The 23,968-nt window shown below is 40.6% G+C and overlaps 1 protein-coding gene and 1 long non-coding RNA gene across 3 annotated transcripts; one reads left to right on the plus strand and one right to left on the minus strand.

Moving 5' to 3' along the window:
• Nucleotides 1-216: 216 nt before the first annotated feature.
• Nucleotides 217-4,923, plus strand: OIP5 (Opa interacting protein 5). Its single transcript, XM_086749788.1, is given in 6 exon segments — nt 217-547; nt 714-780; nt 1,675-1,797; nt 2,348-2,429; nt 3,858-3,947; nt 3,949-4,923. Coding segments are annotated over 6 exon segments (714 nt in total). The 5' UTR covers nt 217-246; the 3' UTR covers nt 4,000-4,923.
• Nucleotides 4,924-7,365: 2,442 nt separating this feature from the next.
• Nucleotides 7,366-23,440, minus strand: LOC147600557 (uncharacterized). Of its 2 annotated transcripts, none has more exons than XR_015258771.1 (4): nt 23,319-23,440; nt 18,121-18,157; nt 17,409-17,529; nt 7,366-16,442 (listed from the first exon to the last, which is right to left on the minus strand). It is a non-coding gene; the product is annotated as an uncharacterized LOC147600557 (long non-coding RNA). The 2 variants fall into 2 exon arrangements; XR_015258772.1 differs by having other exon boundaries at nt 17,404-17,529.
• Between the last annotated feature and the right edge of the window lie 528 nt (nt 23,441-23,968).

The following is a 23,968-nucleotide window of genomic DNA, read 5'->3' on the forward strand; positions in this document are numbered from 1 at the left end:
CAATGGCGGCTTGGCCACCGAGGCGTGCTTTTTTTTTTTCAAATGCGGTAGGCGCTCCCGGAGAGGGAAAGTCCTGCCCTCTCCTGCTTGATTGGACGACAGAACGACTCGGTGCGGCTCACTTCCCAATAGCCTCGGGTGATGTCGATTGATGCATCTAAGGCCCAATGGCAACGCAGATCTCTGTGAAGCACGTTCAAATTGCGAGGAAGGCGGGCGCCGCGCTCGAACGCGGGGCGGGAGAAAATGGCGGTGCGTCGGCAGCTGCAGCAGCTCTTCCAGGATCTGCAGCCCAGCGGGGTCATCACTGTGGAGCGGCCGCCGTCCCCGCCCGCCGCTGCCGTATGGGTCTTGCAGTCGCAGCCTTCCTCGCCGCCAGTCGCGGTGCCGTCGCTGTCACCACTGCCGCCGTCGCCGCCGCGGCGGCAGGGGCCGCTTCCGGAGGACTGCGCCGTGTTCCAGTGCCGCGGCTGCTGGGCGGTGCTGGGGGACTCGCTGCACCTCTGCGCGCAGGAGGAGCGGCGGCTCGGCCTCCTCGTCTGCTTCAGTCAGTGTCCGCCCGGCGGCCTCGGGGCGGGGTGGGGGGGCGGCCGGCCTCGGCGCCGCCGCTGCCGGAGGGCCGCCGACCTTCCCCTGGCCCTGGGGGGCGAGGGGGGGGTTAGTCCCTGTGGCGGGGGTGGGTTCTGTTTCAGCGGGTCTCTCTTTCTCCTCAGAAGTCACAAACGATGTGGCCTGGGAGGACTCGCTCATGATCGGCCTCGAGGGAGCCCTCCTGGGATGGTGCGTAGCTCGCCCGGTCCCGGCTTTTGGCATCGGGCCCGCCGGCAGCGCTTGGGCAAAACGGGCTTCTGCAAAGCTGGGAGCCCCCTGAGTCCCGCGCTGGGATTTTGATACAGGGAATTAACTGTCTGCTAAATATTGCTTGGTTTAGAAGACTAACTGTCTGCATATTGCTTGATTTTGGAGACTGCTAGACAGTGCCTAACAATCCTGTTTGCCTTGAAACTCACTTAAGCTTATCGGGGGGTATGGGCTTGGTAAATTCCGAAGTGCTTTTGGTACCAGTGCTCCAGCATTTCGGATGGAGAAACCTTTTGCATTGTAAGCATTAAAAGAGGAAAGGAAAAAATATTATTAAACAGAAGCTCTCTAATAAGTGAAGCTGCAATTAACCAAGAAAATACATGGCTTATTACCACAGAGTGCTTTAGGCTATACTACTCGAACTAGTAAAACAACGCCTGTGGCAGGTCAGAGACATGAAATTTCTGCCTGATAAAACACATTATTGCCTCATGCAGAGAGACCCTCTCCCTCTTCCAAAAAACCCAACAAACAAAAAAACCCAACAATTCAAGTCTTTTATTTTAAAAGTACTTGGCCCTTATAGATTGAGGAATAGCCTTTAAACATCATTTGAACAAACTACTGGTTCTATAAGCCCTCAGGTGATATTTACATCCTTCACTTATTAGAGGGATTTTCTTACACAACATGCCAAACTTTTTATGTTTACATTTTCTTTCTATGTATTATTTATTTAAGGAGAAAGCATTATCATGTCTTGTTTGACTGTCCTGATAGAACTGATTATTTGGTGTCCTCTGACAAGCATGCAATATCTATGGATTCAGGAGCTTCTGTTTAATAATATTTTTTCCTTTTCTCTTTTAGTGCTTACAAGGTATTATCCTGTCGGTCATGTGGCTTGATTGTGGGCTTCATTCTTTACTCTACCTCCAGTGCCCTGGCATATCTCCGAGGCTTCTTCTGTTTCTTCAAGGACAGCATCCTCTGGTGAGTATACCGTATTCTTATGGTCAGTGATATCACGGGAATTTGCAAGCTATTACAACAAGGTATACAACTAATCTACAGCAAACTAAAGCGGCTTTACTTTTGACTGAGTGCATTGGTGTGGGATTTTAATATCCTCTATGTTTAGATTGTTTGTTTGTGTTGGCATGACTCCATTTGATTTGCCTTCGCTGTTTGTGTGTCCTCATGTGATGTCAAAGTTAAATTTAGTCGTTTGCAATGCTGAAATCTCCTTCGGTTCCAGACTTGCTTAACTAATGTAAGGTATCAAAGTAGTTCCGTGATAGATTGAGGACTTGACTACAGAAAGTGTAAATTACTTACAGTTGGTGATGAGAAGATCTTATGGTTTCAAAGTAAAACCACTGTTATGTTTTTAATATTTTCACAATGTATTGACTGCTTTGGGCAACAGCTTTGTATCTGCATTAAAATAATTTTAAATAACCTATCTAAACAATTAATGCACCTATGGGGTTTTTAACTGTTTTTCTTGGATTCTTTTTCCCTTTCCCCTTTTGTTTTCCAGTTATCTCTTAAAAAAACAAATTATTATAGAAGCATCTAAGGTGAATTTTCCTGCTGTGACCTTAAAGGAACAACTGCAGAAAGTAAGGTTTCTACATTAATTTGTATGGAAAATATTTTTAAATGCTGATATTTTTGAGTATTGGTCCAAAAATATTGATACAATTCCTTTTTTTTAAGTGCATAAGATGGAGAAAGTACTGACTTATAATACAGTGACTGACTTGAATGAGTGAGATGCAAAACATTTTCTAGAACCACTTATCTGCAAAACACATCCAGTTCCAGCTAATTTTCTCTCAAAAGTGTGTTATCCTTTTATCTCTACACTTTGAAAAGAAAAAGAAGCAAGAATCGTTTAGACAGACTTTGCCTGAGTATTACTGTGTATGTTGTCCCTAGAATTGGTAAGTCACTGTTGAAGTGACTTATTTAAATTTAAGTTAAAAAGCAGTTTGCTAATTTGAAAGGGATTCTTGCACAATTGTATTTATGGCTATGTAAGCTCAAAATAGCATGGCAGTATTTACTTGTAGTTTCAGAGACAACACTAGAACTTCCCTCCTCTTTTGGTATTTAAATTGGATGTTCTTTTCAGTAACTTGATTAGTGGTTAGCTTAGTAAATTGTCTGTCATGTAGCTCAAATAAAGTTACTGTGAGTAGGAGACAGCCAGTGTATCCAATACTTATGTGCTTACTTGTTCCTTACTTTTTTTTTTTCTTTTTTAGTTTCTATTCTAAGCCCAGAAGTGGGCCTGTGACATTTCTTAAGTGTTGTCCTCTTTAAAGTCATTCCAGTTTCTTACCATAAGATCAGAGTGTTTTATAAGTCAAGTGAGGCTAAAATACAAAAATCTTATGCAGGCAAGACTTCTAAAGTCGAGACACAGTTTTCTGAAGTAAAAAAAAAATAAAAATAAAAAAGGTAGTACTTAATTGTAACAACAAATTATATGACTGTGGAAAGTTTGCTTGTTGACTAGAACAAGTGCAAAAATCTGGTCTTTGCTTTTTGAGACATAACATCAGCAGGATTTTGTTCTTGTGCTTTAGATGTGTTAACTTAAACCCTAGCCTCTGGAAATGGCATTTTTGAGAGACTGTCCATATATATTCCTAAGCTAACGATGAAGGAGTCTGTTCAGATATTGTCAAAGAAGGTCTCTGGCTGTGTAAAAACCTGTAATGAGTTAACTGGGAAAGACTGGATTAATTGTAGTAAGGCTCCAACAACTCTGTCTTCTTAAGCAGAGCATTGCCGTACATCTCTGGAAGGGGTTATGCTGGCACATGTTCATCTGACTACTCTTTGGAGCACAGGCCTCTGATTTGGGTGCCAGTTCTGGCTGTACTAGAGATGCAGTATAGAGATTAAAGCCCAGTATGATTTTCCATCTTGAAAGTCAGCTGCTCTTTAGCCACTGAAAGTGGGGTGCAGATCATTCAAAGATCCAGTGCTAGGACATTTTTCTATGGTTTTAACACTCTTGTTTCTTATTTTTTTCCTAGCTGAAACAAAACCTTGTGGAGGTCCACATTCGCATAGAATTGCTGATGAAGAAGCTGGAGGAACTGGAACAAAAGAATAATGTGGCAGAAAGGCAAAGCTCTGCATCAGATGCAGTTGGCCTACGGCCAGGTTATGCAATAGTCAGGGTCAAGTATTGATATGTCATTTTCATGAACTGCTGGAGTTGTTTCTGCATCTCTGTTGAGTTTGTTCATTACGGTGAAGTAATGCACCAGAACAGGTTTCAGTGTTGATCTGTCACTTTATCTATTTATAGAAAGGACTGATGCTTAAGGGCATCCCTTCAGTCCAAGGGGAACACCTGAAATCTGGCATACTGAAGTTGTGCTAGGAAAAGTGAATAGCTTACGCATCACTCTGAGACAATGTTACTTTGCCCCCCTCTAGTGACTTCAGGGGGGAAAACCAGCCTTTGAAATACTAAACTCGGGTTTCTGGAACTGTACAAAACATACTAACAGGACGATATTCAAGAGGAGCTATTATAAATTGAGTATTTGTACAGAGATCTAAAGTTCTTGTCCTACCTTTACATATAGATGCAGCATTAATGGCAGCTAGCTGTTGGTCAGGTGGCTCATTAGCTGCATCTGGTATGTGAGGCACTGCTAAATGGCCTCCTGATCAGTTCTTTTAGATCTGCTTGTGTATGTAGCATGCAAAAGGAGCAAGCTAGTATGTCATAGAAGCTACACAGTGTGCTTAGTGCATAAATCTGGATGGCATAATGCTGGCCTGGAGCACAAGGTTTTGGATTTCAAATTCAAGGGCAACCTATGTGCCTGCCAAGTCCCCTAAAGTGCAGCCCTGTGGCTGCACAGGACTGAGTCAAGTTCTGGCTGCTCTGTGAAGCTGAGGCTGTGAGCCTTTAACAGATTTGAGCCTTTCTTTCTGGGACTGATGCTGTGACACCAAGGAACAGTCTTTTATTTTATTTCACTTCTGCTCAATCATAGGAACACTACTCTGCTGAAGTTGTGACAATCTGCCTGCTGCCATCACTTGGTCAGTCAGGATGTTTCATAAAAAAAGCCTAATGAGTGATCATTGGCATTTCTTTCTGTTTTGAATGGGTTCAGCTTCTTTCCAAACACCTAGAAAGTAATTTCATGGAAGAACACCACTTACCCCTTGTTACTGGGACAGAATAGCTCTAATTCTTGTTAGCTGGAAGATGAAGGGTCTTTTCCTCTCCCTTTTGCTGCCTAAAAAGGGCTGATGTTCTACACCTTCCATAGCAGTTGTCTGTAGTAGTCTAGAGAGGATTGCATTTACTTGATCAGCATAATTCCAGTGAGGCAATTTGCCATTCCCTTACTTCTTCCATACATGGTCGGCAGATTGCACTCCCTGTTGATGCTGATGACAGTACTGGTCTTAATTGTTTTATTTGTAAAATCACTCTTGTAATGGGCTTGGAGCAGAGGGGGCAAAACTCTGCAAGGTGCCTCAGAGGCTTTAGGTGGGCAGCTGGTACTTATCCTACTAATGTTCACTGTGCTGCTTTTTGATTAAGAGTTCTGGGTTGTCTCAGTTGGTTCTGATTAAGCAGTAACATAGAATATCAACAGCCATCCTGCAGGGAGAGGAGAGGCACTTTCTGTTAAATTCTAATAGTGTATGCTATCTAAATTATTTGTATTGGTTATGTTTTACAGCTTTGGCAGGTTTAAGTACAAAAATGCAGTGCTTTTCAATGACAGTTAAATTCAGGCTACCAAAAGTAACTACCTGAAGTAAAGTTACACACTTGTAAGATCTGTTTCATTGCCTGTAATGATGAATGTTATCTTCTCTAAAATGAGCTCTGTCCTGAACCCCTAACTGGATGGCTGAAAGTTGTGTTGAGCAGTGACTTCTGCATTATGTTTAAGGGCCTGTTGGTCTTTAACTGGGGGCTTGTGACTAAACTAATTTTGTGCAAGTACCTCCCAGTCTCAGGTAAATGTTTTCCATTGTGTAACTTCGCCTTCATGTTACTGTTTAAGCGACAGCCCTTTTGTTGTTTTATCAGTCTAAAACATGATTAAAAACAGGACGACTCACTTTTGCCCTTCCATTCTGGTTTCTGCATTGAGACTGTTTCTTGCTATGTACTTTCCATCTGTGCTGTGTATAACAGTGCTAAATTGTCTTGCTTCATTAGTTAAGTGCTCACTCCTAAAAGGAAAAGAAAGCTGTCAGTTACATTTTTTACATTATCTTTACAGTTGTAAAGAAGAAACTCTTTAAATTAAAAAAAAGAAATTCAGAAATATGTCTTGTTCAGATCACTGATAATATAATGTGAGTCATAAGCTCACTTCTTTTCCTTAGATTATTTTTGCAGAAAAAAAACTCATCAGTTTATCTTGCTTGGGTCCAGGTTCATTATAAAGCATTAAATTAATGGTTCCTCATATTTACATTACATAGCATTAATTCAAACAAATGATGAGTATGTACTAAATAATAGCTGGTAAATTTTTAAGCTACATTTCTTTCATCTTTGAAACTGGGAGGATTTCGACTCTGTTGAGTCAAGCTGTAGTCCTTCATGTCTATTTGTCAAGCATGTGTTTTTCTTGGCACTGACTATTGCCTGATGTACCTGCTGACACCCACAGCAATACAGTGTTCTAAGTAAATTCTATTTTAAGAAGCAAATCACATAAATTACTGAAGATAATGCATTTATTTTGAGGTGAACACTTACTGATATATCAACTTAAACTTAAGCATGCATTTTGATTTATGTGCTGCTTGTAGGCTTTTATTCCTGAACTGTTTGATCACTGTTTGATTTCACAGCCTGTCCCAGTGTTAAATTCCTCTTAATCTACACTTGATCAGTGAGTATTTGTTTCTCCTATTCTAGTGTAGAACCTAATCTCCTCTAATTAGGCATCTTGAGAGATGTATTCTAGCTTTAAGTGTAGCCAGGGCCAGGCTGGCTTGGGAGGAGTGAATTCTCTATTTAAACGAATACCAACTGCTTAAGAAGGCCTGACCTTGAGACTTGTTTTCTATGTTAGCTAACCAGCAGCTGTCTTTTCTGGAATCTAAACACAAAAACAACTAGAAAATTAAACAAATTGAGGTGGTTGAACAGGGTGCTGAAGTAACGGTCATACTGCGCATCTTCTATAAACTAGCAGAAAGGTTAGCAATCCATTACAGGTTTTGGAAAGCTTGTAGCAGGGTTGAGAGCCCTGGCTTCTTCAGCACAGTCCTCCTGAAGTGATGTGCTGCTGCTGCATTACAGCACTTCCCAAAACTGCTTTTAGCAGCAACTGCAAGAAAAGTTGTGCCTCCCTCCAAGAAAGAGGGTCTTGTGCCTGAAGTCCGCTGGAACAGCTAGATCCAAAGTAGATATCCAGCATATGTGAGTTTAGCTCAGATTGCTGTACCTTTGTCAAAACTTAACAAGTACAAACACATCTCAGAAGTGGAGTGGAGTGTATAGTAAGTGGGTCAATTTTTCTTCTGAACAAATGACACATGCAGTTTTAGTGCATTCTCAGCCTGTGCTGCTTTATTGCTAAAAAAATTTGTATACAGGTGCAGAGTTTCCAAGTTCATTTTTAAACAGTTCCTCTTTACAGTGTCAAAAGAATAAAATCTTATCTTGAAATCCTCAAAGATGCATAGATATAAAAGCAAGCTGCCTTTTGGAAAAACATTAGAATTTGCAGGGAGACATTCTTTCACTGTTACCATGTGAAATGTGCAATGGGAGCACATAGTTCCTAGAGACACCAATAATTTCCTCCGCTAATCCACATGAGCATGCCATCAGAAGTTCAGTATAAGAAGTATTTTCTAACCTGTTTAAGTAAGTAATTTTTAAGAATCTCTAACTTAATACTTCTTTGCTGTTATATCATACTTTTCAAAAGGAGGAGATCTTCACTGACATCCTAAAGTAGCTTATTCCCCAGGTTTTATATTTAAGGGAATAAGTATTAACAATGGATACAACTACTTACTCATCACACACAAGGAAATGTATTTAACAGGGTTTAAAACAATGTGAAGTGTTCTAAATACCCAACTAAGAATTAGGTGACCATGGTTAATTGCTGGGCTAAAGTTGGTTTACAAATTCCCTTTTTCCTTTAAGAAACTGGGTCAAAGGATTTCATTTAGTTAACTTCCGATACCATAAAACAGTTATCTTCTCTTATAATATTCCTATCTTCATTTGGCAATTCCTGTATATCTAGAAAAAGCATTCATGAGAAAAAACACAACCCCCATTTTAAACCCAAATCACGGTGCTTTATGGATGGTTAGCTATGAAGTATGAACAGGAGTTAACTTGACACACAATTTCTTCCTCCAAGACACTTCCTCTTTCTATTTAAGAAAGAGAACCGAGCCTCTGTACACGGAGAAGTGTTCTGCACAAATTAAGCCCACCTACAAAATTAAGCTAAGCTAGATGTATGCAATTCTGCAATAACAAGCTAGTATTCTACATGTTCAAATACAAATTTAAACTTGGAATAGTATTAGTGATTTAGGCTATGCCACACGTTCTATATTATTTTCAAACTGCCAGCAGAAATTCACTGCATTATTCACTAAAAGACGGGAAATATTACAGAGAATACACTAAAAGTTTACAGAAAAATGGCATCCCAATTCCCTTTTATTTAGTAAGTGAAATAAAGAAAAAAAGACTATTGCAACCTGTGTTGCAGAAGATAAAGACCTTCAGTGATCAAATCTCATCTTCTGTTTTTAAAAATCTCTTTAAAGAACTTAAAAAATATACAAGATTACCAGTATTTTCAGGTTCGTTCCTGCAGGTGCCATTATTGCTGGCTGGTACAGTATGCTTCAGTACAGCTGCCTATGTGGCTAGAGTTACCTGAAAATACTGTCTATTAAAAAGCTATTCAACACCTGAAATATATGTACTGTGCTTATTAATTTCAGTCTTCTCCAAATAATTTCTCTCACCACACCCAAGCTTATTACCTACCCTCTGGCAAATGCTATGCTCAAATTGAGTCTGTTGTTTCCATTACTTGGGGTTTTTTTTGTTGTTTTGTAGGGTTTTATTCACCCGTTGGTCCCCCCCCTGCACCTTGTTAAGAAACTCTGCACCCTTTTCCTTGCTACAGCTGCAGCAGGTGAGAAACCTCATCTCGCCCCTAAACATGCTTAGTTCGTGCCCTGCTTTTTACATGCTCAGGGCACTCATATGAACCAGACAAGAGGTTATAAAGGCGAGTTCTGCTGATCCTGGTTCCTGATTTACAGTTTTGGTGCCATGCTTCTGTCCCTATCTATACATTCTGCCCCTTTCTCTACAGAGGCAGCACATTCTCTAAAAAACCAAAATTTGAGAATCAAAGCAGGAAGTTCAAGCTATTGGTATATTAATTCCTATTGCTTCATTATGTATAATGCATATCTCAGTTTACTGGTAATAACTACATTACACTAGACATTTTGAATCATGCATAATTAGAATACTAGCTCTAAGATTTGGTTTGTGGGCCTGTGCCGCTTTCCTTCAGTTTCTCCATGCAGTTCTTCATGCCTAAGGCATTACAAACTAGCAGTCTTTTATTTGACCTGCAAACACACTAATTAGGAGGGAAAGTGGAGAGAAGCAGACAGGATTTACATAGGACACACTAAACAGTAAGTTATAACAGTAAGAAACCTTTTATCGTTAACCTTAGATGCTGTAAAGCCTAGAGGAATCTGTATTATAACCTGCTACCTAGGTCAGAGACAGAAACAAGCTCGGCTCACATCATGAACACCCACACTTTCTCTAAAACTCAGGAGAAAGTGTAGAGCAGACTGAAAGGGAACAGGCATCAGACTTCATGGTTAGTGTTCTGCACTGATAAACAAGACACCCTGGTTCAACTGCTGGCTTTTGTGTGCCAGTCAATGTGCTATAGGGGCAAAATGCTTGATCTTTCAGTAAAAGAAATCCAATAGAATCTAACTTGAACTGCCATTATGCAGTTCTGTATCTGAACAGCAAATAGAATTATTAGTTTTGGAGGAAGACCAGTTCATTCCTAGGGGTGCAGGAAGCCATTATTTCTAAGATTGGTTATCCATCAAAAACTGTTCTGCTCTTCCATATTTTTCCCTTCTCTGCCCAAAACCCACACTGCCAACTCTTGACAATGTAATCCTTCAGTGTCCTGAAGCTTGGTACAATTTCTTCTCACTCACTATCAAGGAGTCTTTGCAAGACTTTCTTTTTTGTCCTAAATTTGACAATTATCCTCAGCTGCAGAAGGTGCAATTCCTGAGGGTGTAATTCTCAACCAAAGTACTGGCTAGACCTTCTGCAGCAGCACTACTGGGTATGGAAACAGCATATACTTCTACCATCTGGGTGTGGTACTGCTAAAGGAGGCCTATCAGTACTGGTTACTACACCTTTGATATCCCACACTGCAATGTGGTAGCACCTAACACTTCTACTTAGTTTTAGAAGCATTGAAGTCAAGGGGGTTGGAGCAAAAGTCATGCCGCAGTACAAGAGCTGAAAGGCAAAGGGATTCCTTCTGTTGCTGTGAATAGTAATTTCTAGTCTAGCAGCCCATAGACTACAGATCATTATAAAAAGTCTGAACTGGAAGGAATATGCAGATAGGTTGCCTGGCTACATCAGTCTTGATTTCCTGTCCCCCTTCTCTGAATGAATAAACCCTTGAATAATTCTATTCAGGCACAAAGTTCATACTTCTGAAGTATCAACATGATTGTTTTCATTATTATTTCATTATTATGTAAATGTACTTGCTGACCACAGATCAGAATAAATTTATAATTTCTCTAATATAATCAGATAACAATCAAATTAAGCTCCCCTATGGCCAGCCTCCAATTTTATCAATAATTCAATAGCTGGAATTTAAGCTGATTACAACCTTCCAGATCAATTAGCTTTTCATACACATATTACATATTAGTCAAGACTTAATTTAGACATCCTCATGCTTATCTTGGTTACTTTATACTGTAAAAATTCTCACAGCCCCCACAGTCCCATTATAAACTTAAAAAGAGCCAAAGGGCTTCACCTCTGTAATTTCAGAACATTGGAAGCCTTCCTTCGGCTGCAAGTTACGGTTCAAATTATTCCAGCTTTCTAGAAGAAATCCAGACAGACAGATCTAAACTTCTGACGTAATAATTCTGTTCAGAATACAGTATTATCTGTTGAGCCATGTTGTTTCTATAGACTACATATCTGCTCTGAAAATAGTGTCAACTATGGACATTTTGGAACTCCTGTGGCTCTTTTATGTAACCCTTTGATAGCAAATACTTTGCTGGGTGCAGAGCCTGCAGCTGTAGATCAATAACCCTTTGTGTTATCAGACACTTCACAGTATTTGCCTCTGCAAAACTTCAGGCATCAACAGAAATCAATTATGGTCTGAAACAGAGTGGTTAGCAAGGCTAAAATTATTTTTTGCTGTAAATAACATTTTTAGAATTCTACAATCATGCTTGGGATGTACAAATGTTCTGAGTGTCAGGTGTTCTCTAATTTTTTAGTTTTTATTTAAAGACCATCTCAGATTGGTCTTTTTAAACACAGAAAACAAAAAGTACTTCCCACAATAAAAGCTTCTAACTTCAGCATCACGTTCTCTTCACAGTCCAGTATTTGGAAGGGTTTAGTTTCTTCTCTGAATAACAGAGCAAGTGCTAAACTACAAAAAAAGAAAAATATAAAGGGAAACTTCAGCTATCCTTTCAAAAAGAACTGTCTGCCCTTCCCCCAGCACTCATTGACAGTGCTTTAGACATGTGAAAAAGCTAATTAGTATTTTTTTTTATATCACGTTCATTAACTAAGTATTCAAGTGCCAAATTCCCTCCACTGAGAGGAACATAAGAGGAATTCACCCATCTTCTCAGGAAGAGACTCTTCATGCAACTCCCTGCAGCACAGAGCGCCACAAACTTATTTGGTTATTACCCACTTACTCTACTGTACAGTCTTGCTAATGCAAGTTATTTACTATCACATGCAAAACAGTTATTGCTACTAAAGTTCTATTTTCTTATTAAATCATCTTATGGCTTTGTTTGCATCAGGGATTCTTCCCCCTACGTACTGTGCTATTTTGCATTCCAGTTTCAGAGGTATTTTTCAATTGATTCTCCCGAGCACTAAACTACTTTATTCAATGGTACAGCTACTTCCATTTAGATTGAACCTAACTCTCAGCACAGGTCCCCCAGAGCTCTGCTGTAAATGGCCCACCTGTCCAATTTTCTTGGAAATGTATTAGATGCAGAGGATCGTTTGGTGTTGGTTCCCCCCCCCTCCCCGCCCTTCCCCATTACATATATTAACTCTGCACAAATTACTGGTTTTGCACCAAAAGTACATGCTTTTTGATTAATTAGAGATACACCGTATCAAAATTACAAAACCAAGCTACCCGTTCCCTCCCTGTCTCCCCTGATGGCCATTTACAGGCAGGTCTCCGGAAAAAAAGATGCAGTATCCTCTCTAAGTTAAAAGAGAATTTTGTTCTTGTAAAAGAGAGAAATGAGTGAAGAGCAACACTCGCACCAAATAAAAGACTTTTTCCTAGGAAATCAGAGGATGCCATCCACAGAGCATTGCACATCGCAGGAGTTATACCAGTCTCTTATTTGAACAGTCCAAGCTGCCCACTGAGTGCTAAATCATTTGGACTTCCCCTGGTCTAAACATTCCTTCTGAAAAAAGCAGAGGGAGAGACAGAAATAATTAAAATTGAGCTTCAAGCTGGAAAGCAATCCTGGAAGTTATCTAAAATACAGGATACTGAATTCTCAATAATACAGGGGTGGGGAATCTCTGATCCATAGGCTAGAGAGAGCCTGCTGCGCAAGTACAGTCTGCAATGTTATTTTTCAACAGCCCTTGACCTTATTATATTCTCTCTTATTATTATTAACATTAAGATGCCTGTAAATGCAGGATCCACCAAAGGCGTCAAAAGATTCAATAGGACTTCAGCCAAAAAAGGTTCCCCATTCCTGCAATAATGGATAAAAGTCTTCTACGCATGATTGGTAGATAGCATTTTGCAACCATTAACTTATTATATAATGAGGATAATGTTTAACCAGTTATAACAATTATGTAGTCAGATCTGAAAAAAAATATTACTTAATAAACAGATTTTGTAAATGATCTTAAGGTAGCAGACGTGTACAAAATGCACACAAACTCATTAGCATAGTCATACTTTTTTGAGTACATCACAGGCTGGGTAATAATAAAATTGAAAATGCTGCATATGGAAGAAAACACCTTCAACAAAGACTAAAAAGAAAATAATCTCACTGACAGAGATGAAAATTCTGGACGCTTACATACACTTGCAGTTGGACAGACAGACTAAAACCAAAAAGTCAACTATGATTCTATGAAGCCATTAAGTGAATGCATTCAGTTTCTAAAGATAGCATTGCCATTGTCAAAGGGAGGATACTGCATGTTTAGACCAGGTTTGTGACATTTCTATTGTATCCTTTCTATTGTTAATTACATTATCATCACTGTTAATTAATAAATTTGTCACTCTGAAATTGTAAAAATACTACTAGGCTCATGCACTGATCCTAACATGGCACTACAGTTTGCTACAAAGCACTAATGCTTATGGAACTATACACATCTCAAAATGGAAGACATTGGTGATTTTGTTGTTTTCAAACAACTTGTAACATCATTTTGTCCACAAGTATTAAAATATATATATGTATATATATATGATCTATTGCACATGCCCCTTGTTCTTGTAATCTTTCACATGGGAAGATTTCCAACCAATATAGAGAAAAAGTGGAGCAAGAAAAAGTAAGTAGGATGAGGCAGCATTTCCTAACACAGCAGTTTCATAAAGGTGCTGGCCGCAAAGGTATGGCAATAGGGGTCTTCTGGGCATGCACTATTGGAGTATTACTTCTGTGAAAGCCACAGATCCTTAGCCCTGCTAAAAATATTACATTTCAAGTTTAACTTTAGAGCATAATGTTCTTACATTGTCATGGATAGGAGTCAGGAAAAATCAGCAATTCTATTTTTTTTTTGTTACAATGCAGGGTTACAAAACGTCAATGGTTATTCCTTTGGAAAAAGAAATCAAAGAGCTTAAAGTGTCTACTCTCTAGCCAGACAAATGCTTAGGTTTTGTACATGTCCACAGAAAAATACCTTCCTGCCCTTAAGTATTTTGTCATCAAGCTATGCAAGAAACAACTGCTAGCTCTAACGTCAAAAGGGTAAGTATGGACAGAAGGAAGAAAAGGAAATTCCTAGATCTAAAATAAGATATTTCTTACACCAGGTACCTCCCAACCACTTATAATCCTATGATACTGACAGTATTTTCCATCATTTAGAGATGGATCCTGCTTCTACAGACATCTACACTAAATCCCATTAGTTTCAACATAAGGAGGCCCTAAAAGGAAGTGTGCTTTTCTAGTTGCCTCCAATGCCAGAAAATTCAGATCATATTCAGCAAAGAAATCCTATGTTCTTAACAGAAATCAGGCCAAGCTGGTGGTTGCCTCATCAAGATCAATATAACTCTTATCACACAGCTCATCACAATGTTACACACAATTTTAGTGCATGTTTCTGCTCATTACAGTTGTCATTATTTTGATACGCAGCGTCTTGCCCATCACTCTTTAGCTTACGTGTCTGATCTTTCCTTCATGGAAACAAAAAACAGGTAAAGCTATCATTAAATCTTACTGTTACAAAGCAAGTCTTAACACAGACTTAACTCCACTCTGAAGACTAGGATCAACTTCAACACTTGTCCTTACTCTGCTATGGAATTTGGTCCCATGAAATGTCACCACATTTTCAACGCTGCCCTTGCAATCTATCATTAACATTTAAGGATTTCAATTGTTGGGTTTTTCAGACATTTTCAGGCTGTCTGGCTCTCTCCAGCAGTTAACCAAAAAGGAAAAACAGAACAAAACAAGAAATCTAAAACAACACCCCCAACCATGCTATTATCTCAAAAAACCTATTAACAGAACCTATATAGCTTTATTTGATCCAGATTTGGAAATATTATTTTAAGCTAGTAAGTCACATTTTCTAAATCATGAGCATGGAATAAGGTGCACTAAGAAGAGTTCCAGATTTGAAGTGGAATAGAATACACATCCCAGTTCTGGTTTTTTTGCCAAGAAATCTTACTTGCCATATACAATACCATAGCAGGGAGCATGTAAACAATATAGGCTCTCATCTCAGAATGACAGAAAACATCCTATATAATGACAAATGATGGAGACAAAGAATCTTGTGTAAACATAAGAACAACAGACTGCGCCTTAATTTGGGAAGGAATAAGAGGAACCGGAAAAAGGCCTGTCCTAAGCATTTCTGCTCTCTCTCACCTCACCCCTTACATGGCTAACAGTCCATTCTCCTGGGCCTATTTCTACCTAGATGATGGAAACATACAGGTTATCTCATTTCTCAGTCACAGAAGAATAAAAAAGCTGATTCTATCAGCAGTATGAAAAGTTGAAACTGCCACGGAAGCTGAGTGGATAAACTGCAACTTTACACCTCTGGTCTCTTCCATGCCACCAGAAGTCAATTTCTTTAATAAAGAAAGAAGTTCTGTCCCATCTCTTCTACAGCAGACTATTTTTGTTCCTTTTGCTGCTAAGGATTTATAAAAAGCCAGAGGGAGAGAATGATTTCATGTAAACCTAATCATTATCCTGTTACCCCACAGGCCTTTAAAGCTTCATTTTTCTTTGCCAAAACGGAAATGGTGCAGAGTAATTTCTCCTGGTGAAAGCTCTTCATGTCCAGCACTTATGTAGGTTTACACATGCAAATATACATTTTGATCACATACCGAGATGATGCATTTATACATTATAGAGAAGGTGATTCTGCATTTGTTCCTGTGCATTATCTGCTTTATGTGAGATGACATCCAAACACCTATCTACAAAGTCAAGCCTGGGTTCTGGACTAGAAAATACCTGTATGGGATGTCCCCAGTTGTTCAGTAAGTTTCTTCCTCACGTCAGAGCAGAAAATAAGTTCTAGTTTTCCTGCTGCAACTTTTCATACATGTCGAGACAGTCTGACACAGCAATGTATGCAGATACTTTATCTGCTAGGAATTCCAATACGACAAAGTGAAGTACTTAACCTTCCTAAAATGAAGAAGGAGACACCAGTGAAGAACACCAGCCTCCACTTGCATCTAATTACAAAGTATTTTTCATTTTAAAACAGAATGCAGAAAGCTGGATGAAGAGCTGGCACAGAATACATTTCTTCAGGGAAACACATGCTGATTTCCGTTACCCTGCTTTTGAGTTTTGATAAAATGGTGGGGTATTTCTGTGGGAGAAGTCATCTGGTGAATCAAATGTTGGGTGAAATGGTTGAAAAAGGAAGTGGAGAGACCTTTGTTCATTCAGCTTTACGGAAGTGAAGGACAGGTTTTTGCTTGCTAGAAGAGAAACATCCACATCTCACAGCCTATGAGCAACCAACAGAACCACCTTCTTCTTGAATATCAGCAGAGGATCTGGAATCCCAAAATTATGAAAACAGGAAAGGTAGTTTAGGAAACACAATAAAATACATTCAACATTAAAATGCCCGCTGGTCCATTACTTTAAAAGCCTGACTCTAATGGACAAAATCAGCTGGCTTCACAAACTGCAATAATCCCTTGCTCTGTAAGATTTTATCTCTAACTGTAGGTGTCCATAAGCTGGCTAAGGAAATACTACAGAAATGCTGAACTATGCACTTACTGAGATGCAATGCATCCAAAAATATACCAGCATTAATTAGCTATGGGGCTTCTTAACTGTGGCTCCAACACAAAGCATGACAATATTGAGGTAACTCCAGAATGCACACTGCACACAGAGAGAGCTTATTCTGCTACAGCAGGTCACAATTCAAAGAGACAACATAAACTATCACCTAATTAACTATGAAACTGTCAGTGCTGCACAGGAAAAAAGCACTTACGACAGCTGTAAGATCACACAGATTAGGCAGGTACTTTTACTCATTTCTCCCCACTTATCCGCAGTGTAGACATACTTCAACGCACTGTCATCTTGTCACTGATCTCCTGGCCTTTCATCAGTGACACTCACCTGGTATCACCTAGCCACAGTAGTTGTTCAGACATTTTTTTTTGCTTTAAGTTTGATGTCAGTCTGGATTGGAAGGTAGTGCAGGCGTGCTCCTGCAGAGCTAGTGCCAGAAACATTTATTATCATTCTCCTGTACTGCAATAAGAGATGTGAAAGAGATTTTTTTTTTCTTTTGTTTATTTCTCACATTTAAGAACAGGAGGATACACTGTATTTTCTAGCCCCTTCCTCTCTTTTCTCTCTCTATATTTCTCATCTTATTCTAATTACCTTAACCCTTTAGTTAATCAAGTTCAGAAATAATCTTTTAGTGATAATTTTAAACTTCTATGTTAGAAGTAGCAAGTATATAATGAAAATGGAAATATAGCACACATCACCATCACTTTCTCTCTGAGGCGCTCAAACACTTCAGCTGACCATAAGCTTGATCATCCATGCTCACACTGTTGGGAAAGTCTTATTCTTGTTATGAAGATGGGGAAAAACAGTCCTGGAGAGCTGCAACAAAACATCACAAAGGTTTGTGTCAGAGCTGAGAACAGAATACGGCACTCTGTTACACACCTTAACTACCAGAATATCTTCATCTCATTCACTGCGGGGGGGGAAATCAAAACTCCTGAAGTTGATTGTCATCCTTCGAAATTTTGAATGTACTTTTCTATTTGATAATCAACATTTGGTTATATTATCTTTCTTTGAATCCTACTGTTTAACAAATACAACTTTAAAGATAACTACTCCAAGTTAATACAATTACACAGTTAGTGTCTCTCAGCAGAGCAAAATGACATAACGGGACAGGAATTTTATAACTTTAAAAGCATTTATTCTTGTTAGAATATATAGAGAATTCAAAGCTTCTTTAAGGTGAAGCTCAAGCTAAAAGCTGACACTGTGGCAACATTCCAGTTCTTGAAAGTACATTACAAAAAATTAAAATCTCAATGATCCATTTCTTTGGACAGGAAAAAAAAAAAAAAAAAGGAAAAATAAGAAAAAAAGAAAAAAAAACCTAAATGCACCAAGAAACCTGACAAGTTTAATACTAGATATTTAGTACCTAAATAACCTTTTGGTTTTACTTACCATTATTTTTCATCAATTCACATTCTCTTCAGTGAGCCTAGAGAGAAGAAGATGAACAAATAAAATTAAATTTGCATCTAGGAAGCTATTCGGATCATACATGATCATCTGCACCAGACAGAAAAGATTAGCTGTACCTTCCAGGAACTAGTTAACATTTTTAGGCATTCTACATAAAACACGCAGATGTTACTTTTCAAATTATCATAGCCACTCCCTTCCTTTAGTTTAAGGGAAAGGAAAGTCAAGTGAATTGGGCCCAAGTGTGGAAGACCCAGGACAGGCAAATTTTAACCAAGAACAGGCTGGGGAGGAGAAGCATATACACAAAACATGCCTGAAAGGCTTTTGTCCAGAAACCATTCTGTTTCCTGGAGTAAAATAATGTGTGCTATTAATTCCACAGAACATAGTTTACACAATACCTATGTGTTGGTTTTTACTTTATTGAGAATAGCCTACAGCCCATGCTCGACCAACTACACCTAGAGCATTAAATGTACACCACTACCAAAATGACTTTTTAGTTGTGCATAAAACTACCTTGCTGTGGTAAGCTACCATCAACAGTCACGTGCTCCAGTTTCATAGGAACTGAGATGGACACAATTTCAGCCTCCAGTAAGGCAAGAAACTCTTTCATGTTAACAACAAACCACTGTAGCAAGGAAGCATAATGACTGTTCTCAAGGATGCTGAGCTGACAACCTAACTGGAAGAATAACGAATTGCTATAAGCAGAACTATCTCATCACACAGAACTCTCATTATTAAAAACTCCCAGTATCGTCACCAAAGCACTAGTAGCTTCCATCCTCCTGCACAACACAGCATTTCTGCAACCACAAGGGACTTGCACCTTCAGAAAAATTCCAGTCAGCAGATGACCCCTAGCCCCGTATTTCATGTTGTCAATTGAGACTGTTCCTAGCCAAGTCTTCCCTCAAGAACTTGCCAAGCACTATGTGACTTTGAAAGACTGAGGCACCAACAGCAAGTGATCCACAAAACAACTAATTTGATAAGCAACAGTTATCAGGAACTGTCCCAAACTTACTTATAACGGAAATAATTCCCAATGCCAATCTTTGAAAAGTTGGGGTTTCTTTCACTTATTCTAGAACTACAAATAAACTAAATACTAAGATAAGTCTTTATAATAAAAAAGCAGCAGGTGACACTTAAAGCAACTCATACAAAGCAATGTTTCATCCAATACTGAAATTCAGTCAGCTTTAGCAATATTTTTTTAAATTTTAACAAGTTCACCAACTTTGGATGCCCCAGTTTGTAACTGCTCTGCTTGATTCACTTTCTATCTGACCTTCATAGCTTATGTGAGAGCAGCGTTCACACTAATACCGACAGAACTTGAAAATGTAACTGAATATAAATCAAGGCTAATGAAAATTAGCAGACATTGAAATTGATGATGACAGTATCAACTCTACAGGTAAAATCTAGGGGAAACTGCAAAGAAAAAAAAATTTTTTTTTTTTGTTTCATGTCTCACTGAACATACAATCAATTGATTTGGAACAAGAAATATTTGTGAAAACTCAACATTATATATATTAATCTTTTTCTGTTAAAAATTCTCAAAATATTATTAAGTTTTGACCTATTGCCCATTCATAATTTTTTGCTTTACTGTAACTAGAGGTTAGTTTCCATGAACTTTAAATCTCGCATTCAGATTGACAATTCCTTGGATTCAGGCAACTTCAGGAATTTCAAAGCCAAAAAGAGATGAAAAGACATCTCATAAATAGATTTACCACTAAAACTGTAGTATTTGTCTTCTCATATAGACCAATGTGCCCTATTACCAAAGAACCAATAGGAAAAAAACCAAGCCAGTATTCTGACATAATCAGCACACTGGCATTGGAAACTACACTAAAATGAATAGCGTACAGCTATGCTACCAAGTTTCACCCCACCTCTCATCCCCTGTTTTATGGTACCCTTAGTTTTAATTAGATTAATCAGCAAAAACTCAGGTCCATCAGATCCAGCTTTGCAAAATACTACCTTTCTCTCACACACAAATGCTCCAGGAGATGAGCAGACTTAACAGGGACATAAAGACTATTCCTCTTCCCTAGAGCCTGAGAAGTAAGTGAGGAAGGAAAGATCTAGGAACAGGTTTATGCAGAAAGACCAAGACAGGAAAACTTGAAAGTTAGATGTTGTGGAGGTGTGTGAAGACAAAGAAAGCAAAATTAGCACTGCAGATCACACGTCCACTGAGGTTTTTCTGATGGCATAAAAAGTATCAAACTTAACCTGGAAAGCTGATAATGACAAAAGCTTAAATCATAAACACAAAATACAGCAGGAGTAGCTTACCATCCTGCAAAAAAATTAGCTGCCTTCATGCTCATTTCATGTTCTAGGTAACTTTTAAAAAGCTATCTAAACCAAATCTCCAAGGCAATGCAGAGAACTTTATTATTAAAGGCTAAGACTAGTATGATTGGAGACAGAAAGGGAGTGCCTGAGTGTGAAGGCACCAAAGGGAACATACAGAAAGGACAGGGCTCTCAAAAGGGCTTGTGTTATCCAGGTTAGCAGGTCATCAAGACCTCAGCACATCCCCCTGCAACTTCAGAAGACACCCAGATCTGGAGACAAAGAACAGTGATAATTCACAGAGCTGGACAGGGTGGAGACACAGACAAAAGGGTACACAAAGGCATATGTGAAACCTAGAATAGTTGTCAACCTACAAAGAGGCCTCAAGATATAAGAACCTGCCAGCTGATGTCCCTTGTCCTCTACTAGGGACCCTGGATTTAGTATCTGGACACGAGCAATGTGGAGCCAGACAGATGGACACACAGCTTAAAACACCCCTGCTATGGTGCTTGACTGCTGGACAGACTTCTCAGGCACCGCACACGTTCAGCTGTTTATCAGATTGCAAGCTTGACTGTGTGTTCTGTTTCACTTTACATTTTAAATAAAACCACCTTCCTCTCCTAAAAGGTCTCCAATGGATATCTGCTACATTGTCGGTACAACGTCGTAACAGTACTTCCTACAGCAGGCAGGGAAGACTTTCACAGCTGAGCTTTCTATTTCATGTTACACACACTGTAGTAATGTGCTCCTTGAATACTGTTCAGGCAAAGAAACATCCCTTCCTCCACATCCCATTTTAGAGAAATCCTCTTCTTCCTTTTTTTAATCCTACAAAGACTGCACCGGCCCTCGCATCTTGCATTCATTCACATAACCTCAGGCACGTCAGGACTGGTTTCAAACTCTGTTCCTTTTCCAGTTTTTAAGAATGAACGTGGGAGGTGTTCAAGAGATACTCCAGACTCTTCACAGATTCAGTCAGAATTTTCAGCCTTAGGTGGTCCAAAATTTTTGACACTCCTGAATGTCAGGTCACTATCATAAGAGGCATAGCCTGTTCATGCAAATCTTCACACTGCAGACTCACAGCACTGTGGGCAAGATTGTAAAGCAGTGTATATAGTCAGTTTGACACATACCAGGGTAACAGAAAATTCTGATTTGGGGTTTGATTTTTTTTTTAAGATACTACTTCTCACAGCTCTTGTACATTGAAAGCAATTAAGAATAAATATTAATCCAAGTAAATTTACTTACTGCTAAAATAGTGTACAACTTCACTTGAAAGAAAGTTGATTGCTTATTATTCTTGTAATGATAACATAAAACAGAATTATCTTTATATGTAATATGCCAAAGGCAAATCCCCTGGCATATTTTAACAATTCATGCATAGACACTGTGAGTAGGAATATTCATCAGTAGGAGCATGCTGTGCCTTAATATTATGTTTCTCATGGGCTGCTATTACTGTTACTATATGAATAATATAGCACATGAAATTGGTAAAATATTCCTTAGGAAATTTTTCTCATAAGCAGCTACTGCTTTCAGAACTAATTGTGACAAACACAGTTATATTTCTTTTGAGTTCTTTCACCAGTTACAAAAACTACTTCGTTATTAGATCACGTAAGATAACATGCCACATCTCCACAAGTTCTAAAGCCGTGCTTCTCATTTAACCACTGCAATTTTTTACTTTTACCTGACATACACGTTGAAAATGCAGTCACTTAGAATTCTATGACAAACTCGAGATTCAAAGAATTGTTATCAAATATAGAACACAAGGAATCTCATGCTAGTGACAGTAATCTTTCTGCTGTCAGTAAGAAGTTTTCCCTCTTTTTTTATTTATTTAAACAAAGTACCATTCTATAGTACAATAGTTTCACGTTTCATCATGTGTAAAATAAAATTATTTTCACCTTATTATCAACAATCACACGAATTCATAAGGCTACAATCAATCCTAATATAATCTCTCCACTCTCCATAAAACTTATTCCACGCTGTAGATTACTCGTACGTTCTGGTTTTGACAGCAGACTTGGAAGCCATCCCCTTCGTGCGCTCCTGTGTCAGTATGACATAAAGGTATCAGAAAAGGATACAACTGTCCAGATTAGCAAAACTCATCTAGCACACAGATTCCATGAATAACAACGACAACAGAAGAGTACCTATAATCAGTGCTATGTTCGTAGCCGGACATGAGAAGTCTAATTTCGCATGATACATTCTCGTTTCTGTTCCCCACGTACGCTGTCAGCTGCAGCTGTTCGCCGAAAGCGTGCCCTCGGCAGTTCCGAACTGGGCGGTGGGGTATCGCCGTGCAGGAAACCGGCTCTGCCTCCCAGCCCTCTGCTGCAGCCCGCTACGGCTGCCCGCCCGCTCCCGCCGGGCCTGCGGCACGCCCTCGCCCCCAACTCCGAACTTACTCGGACTTTTCGGGGCGGCGGGCGGGTCGAACCGGCCTGGTTCCCACCGCCTCACCCTGGCCCCCATGGGCGCCGGCCGTCACCACGCAGACACTCCTCTTCTCCCCCCCCCCCCCCCATCCCCCCACTGCCGGAGCCAGCTCAGTGCGGAGGCCGCGCTGCCGGGTGTGCGGTCACCGGTCCGGTCCGGCCAGAGGCCGCGGCGGCGGGCGGAGCGCGCCTCAGGAAGCGGCAGGCGCGAACGTGCCCGGGCCCAGCCCAATCACGGAGCAGGACGGCGAGGAGAGTGCGCGGCCACCCGGGCCCAACCCAATCAGGGAGCGCGGCACCAGGCACCGGGCTGGGCGCGGTCCCGCATCGGAGGCCGTTGTTCCCCGCCGCACTCACCTCAGCGCGGCCGAAGCCCCGAAGCCGCGAGGCCGCGGCCGGCCCCGGCCTCTCCGCCTCTTCCTCTCACTCCGCCATCTTCCCCTCTTTACCTCGGCCACCCGGCGGGGGGCTCGCAGCGCCCAGAGACGCCGGGCCCGCCCACTCGGCCACAAGCCTATTGGGTACCGTTCTCATGCATCCGCCGTCCAGTTTTGGCAGTGATTGGCCAGCAGCGCCGCCCATCACGGAGGCTGGCCTCCCGCCTCCAAGGTTTTCCTTTCTCATTGGCCTGGGGGAGGGCACAGGCATGGAAAAGGATTGGCTCAAGCCGCGCGAGCGGGGCTGGCCTGAGGCGAATCCTCCGGTGACCTCCACGAGAATTTAAAGGAGCCGCTCGCGAAGGAAGGGGCGGTGGGAAGGGGGACCGGTTCCAGCAGCCGTGCCAGCACCTGCCTGGAGCGACCGGGCTGGCCGCAGCCCGCCCCTGCCGTGCGGGCCGGTACCCGAGGCGTGGGGAGAGGATCCAGGTCTGTGTGGCCGTCACGGGTGCGCCGGCTCGCCCCCTCACCGCCACGGCCCGCTCGGCCAGGGGTTCCTTTGAGGAGCTCCGCGGCGTGACGGTTAGCGACCGTTGCTGAGCGCTCGGGGTGCTCGTGCCGCTCCCCCGT

This window comes from Chlamydotis macqueenii, chromosome 5 (genome assembly GCF_036417535.1).
Source record: "Chlamydotis macqueenii isolate bChlMac1 chromosome 5, bChlMac1.mat, whole genome shotgun sequence".
Classification (NCBI taxonomy): domain Eukaryota; kingdom Metazoa; phylum Chordata; class Aves; order Otidiformes; family Otididae; genus Chlamydotis; species Chlamydotis macqueenii.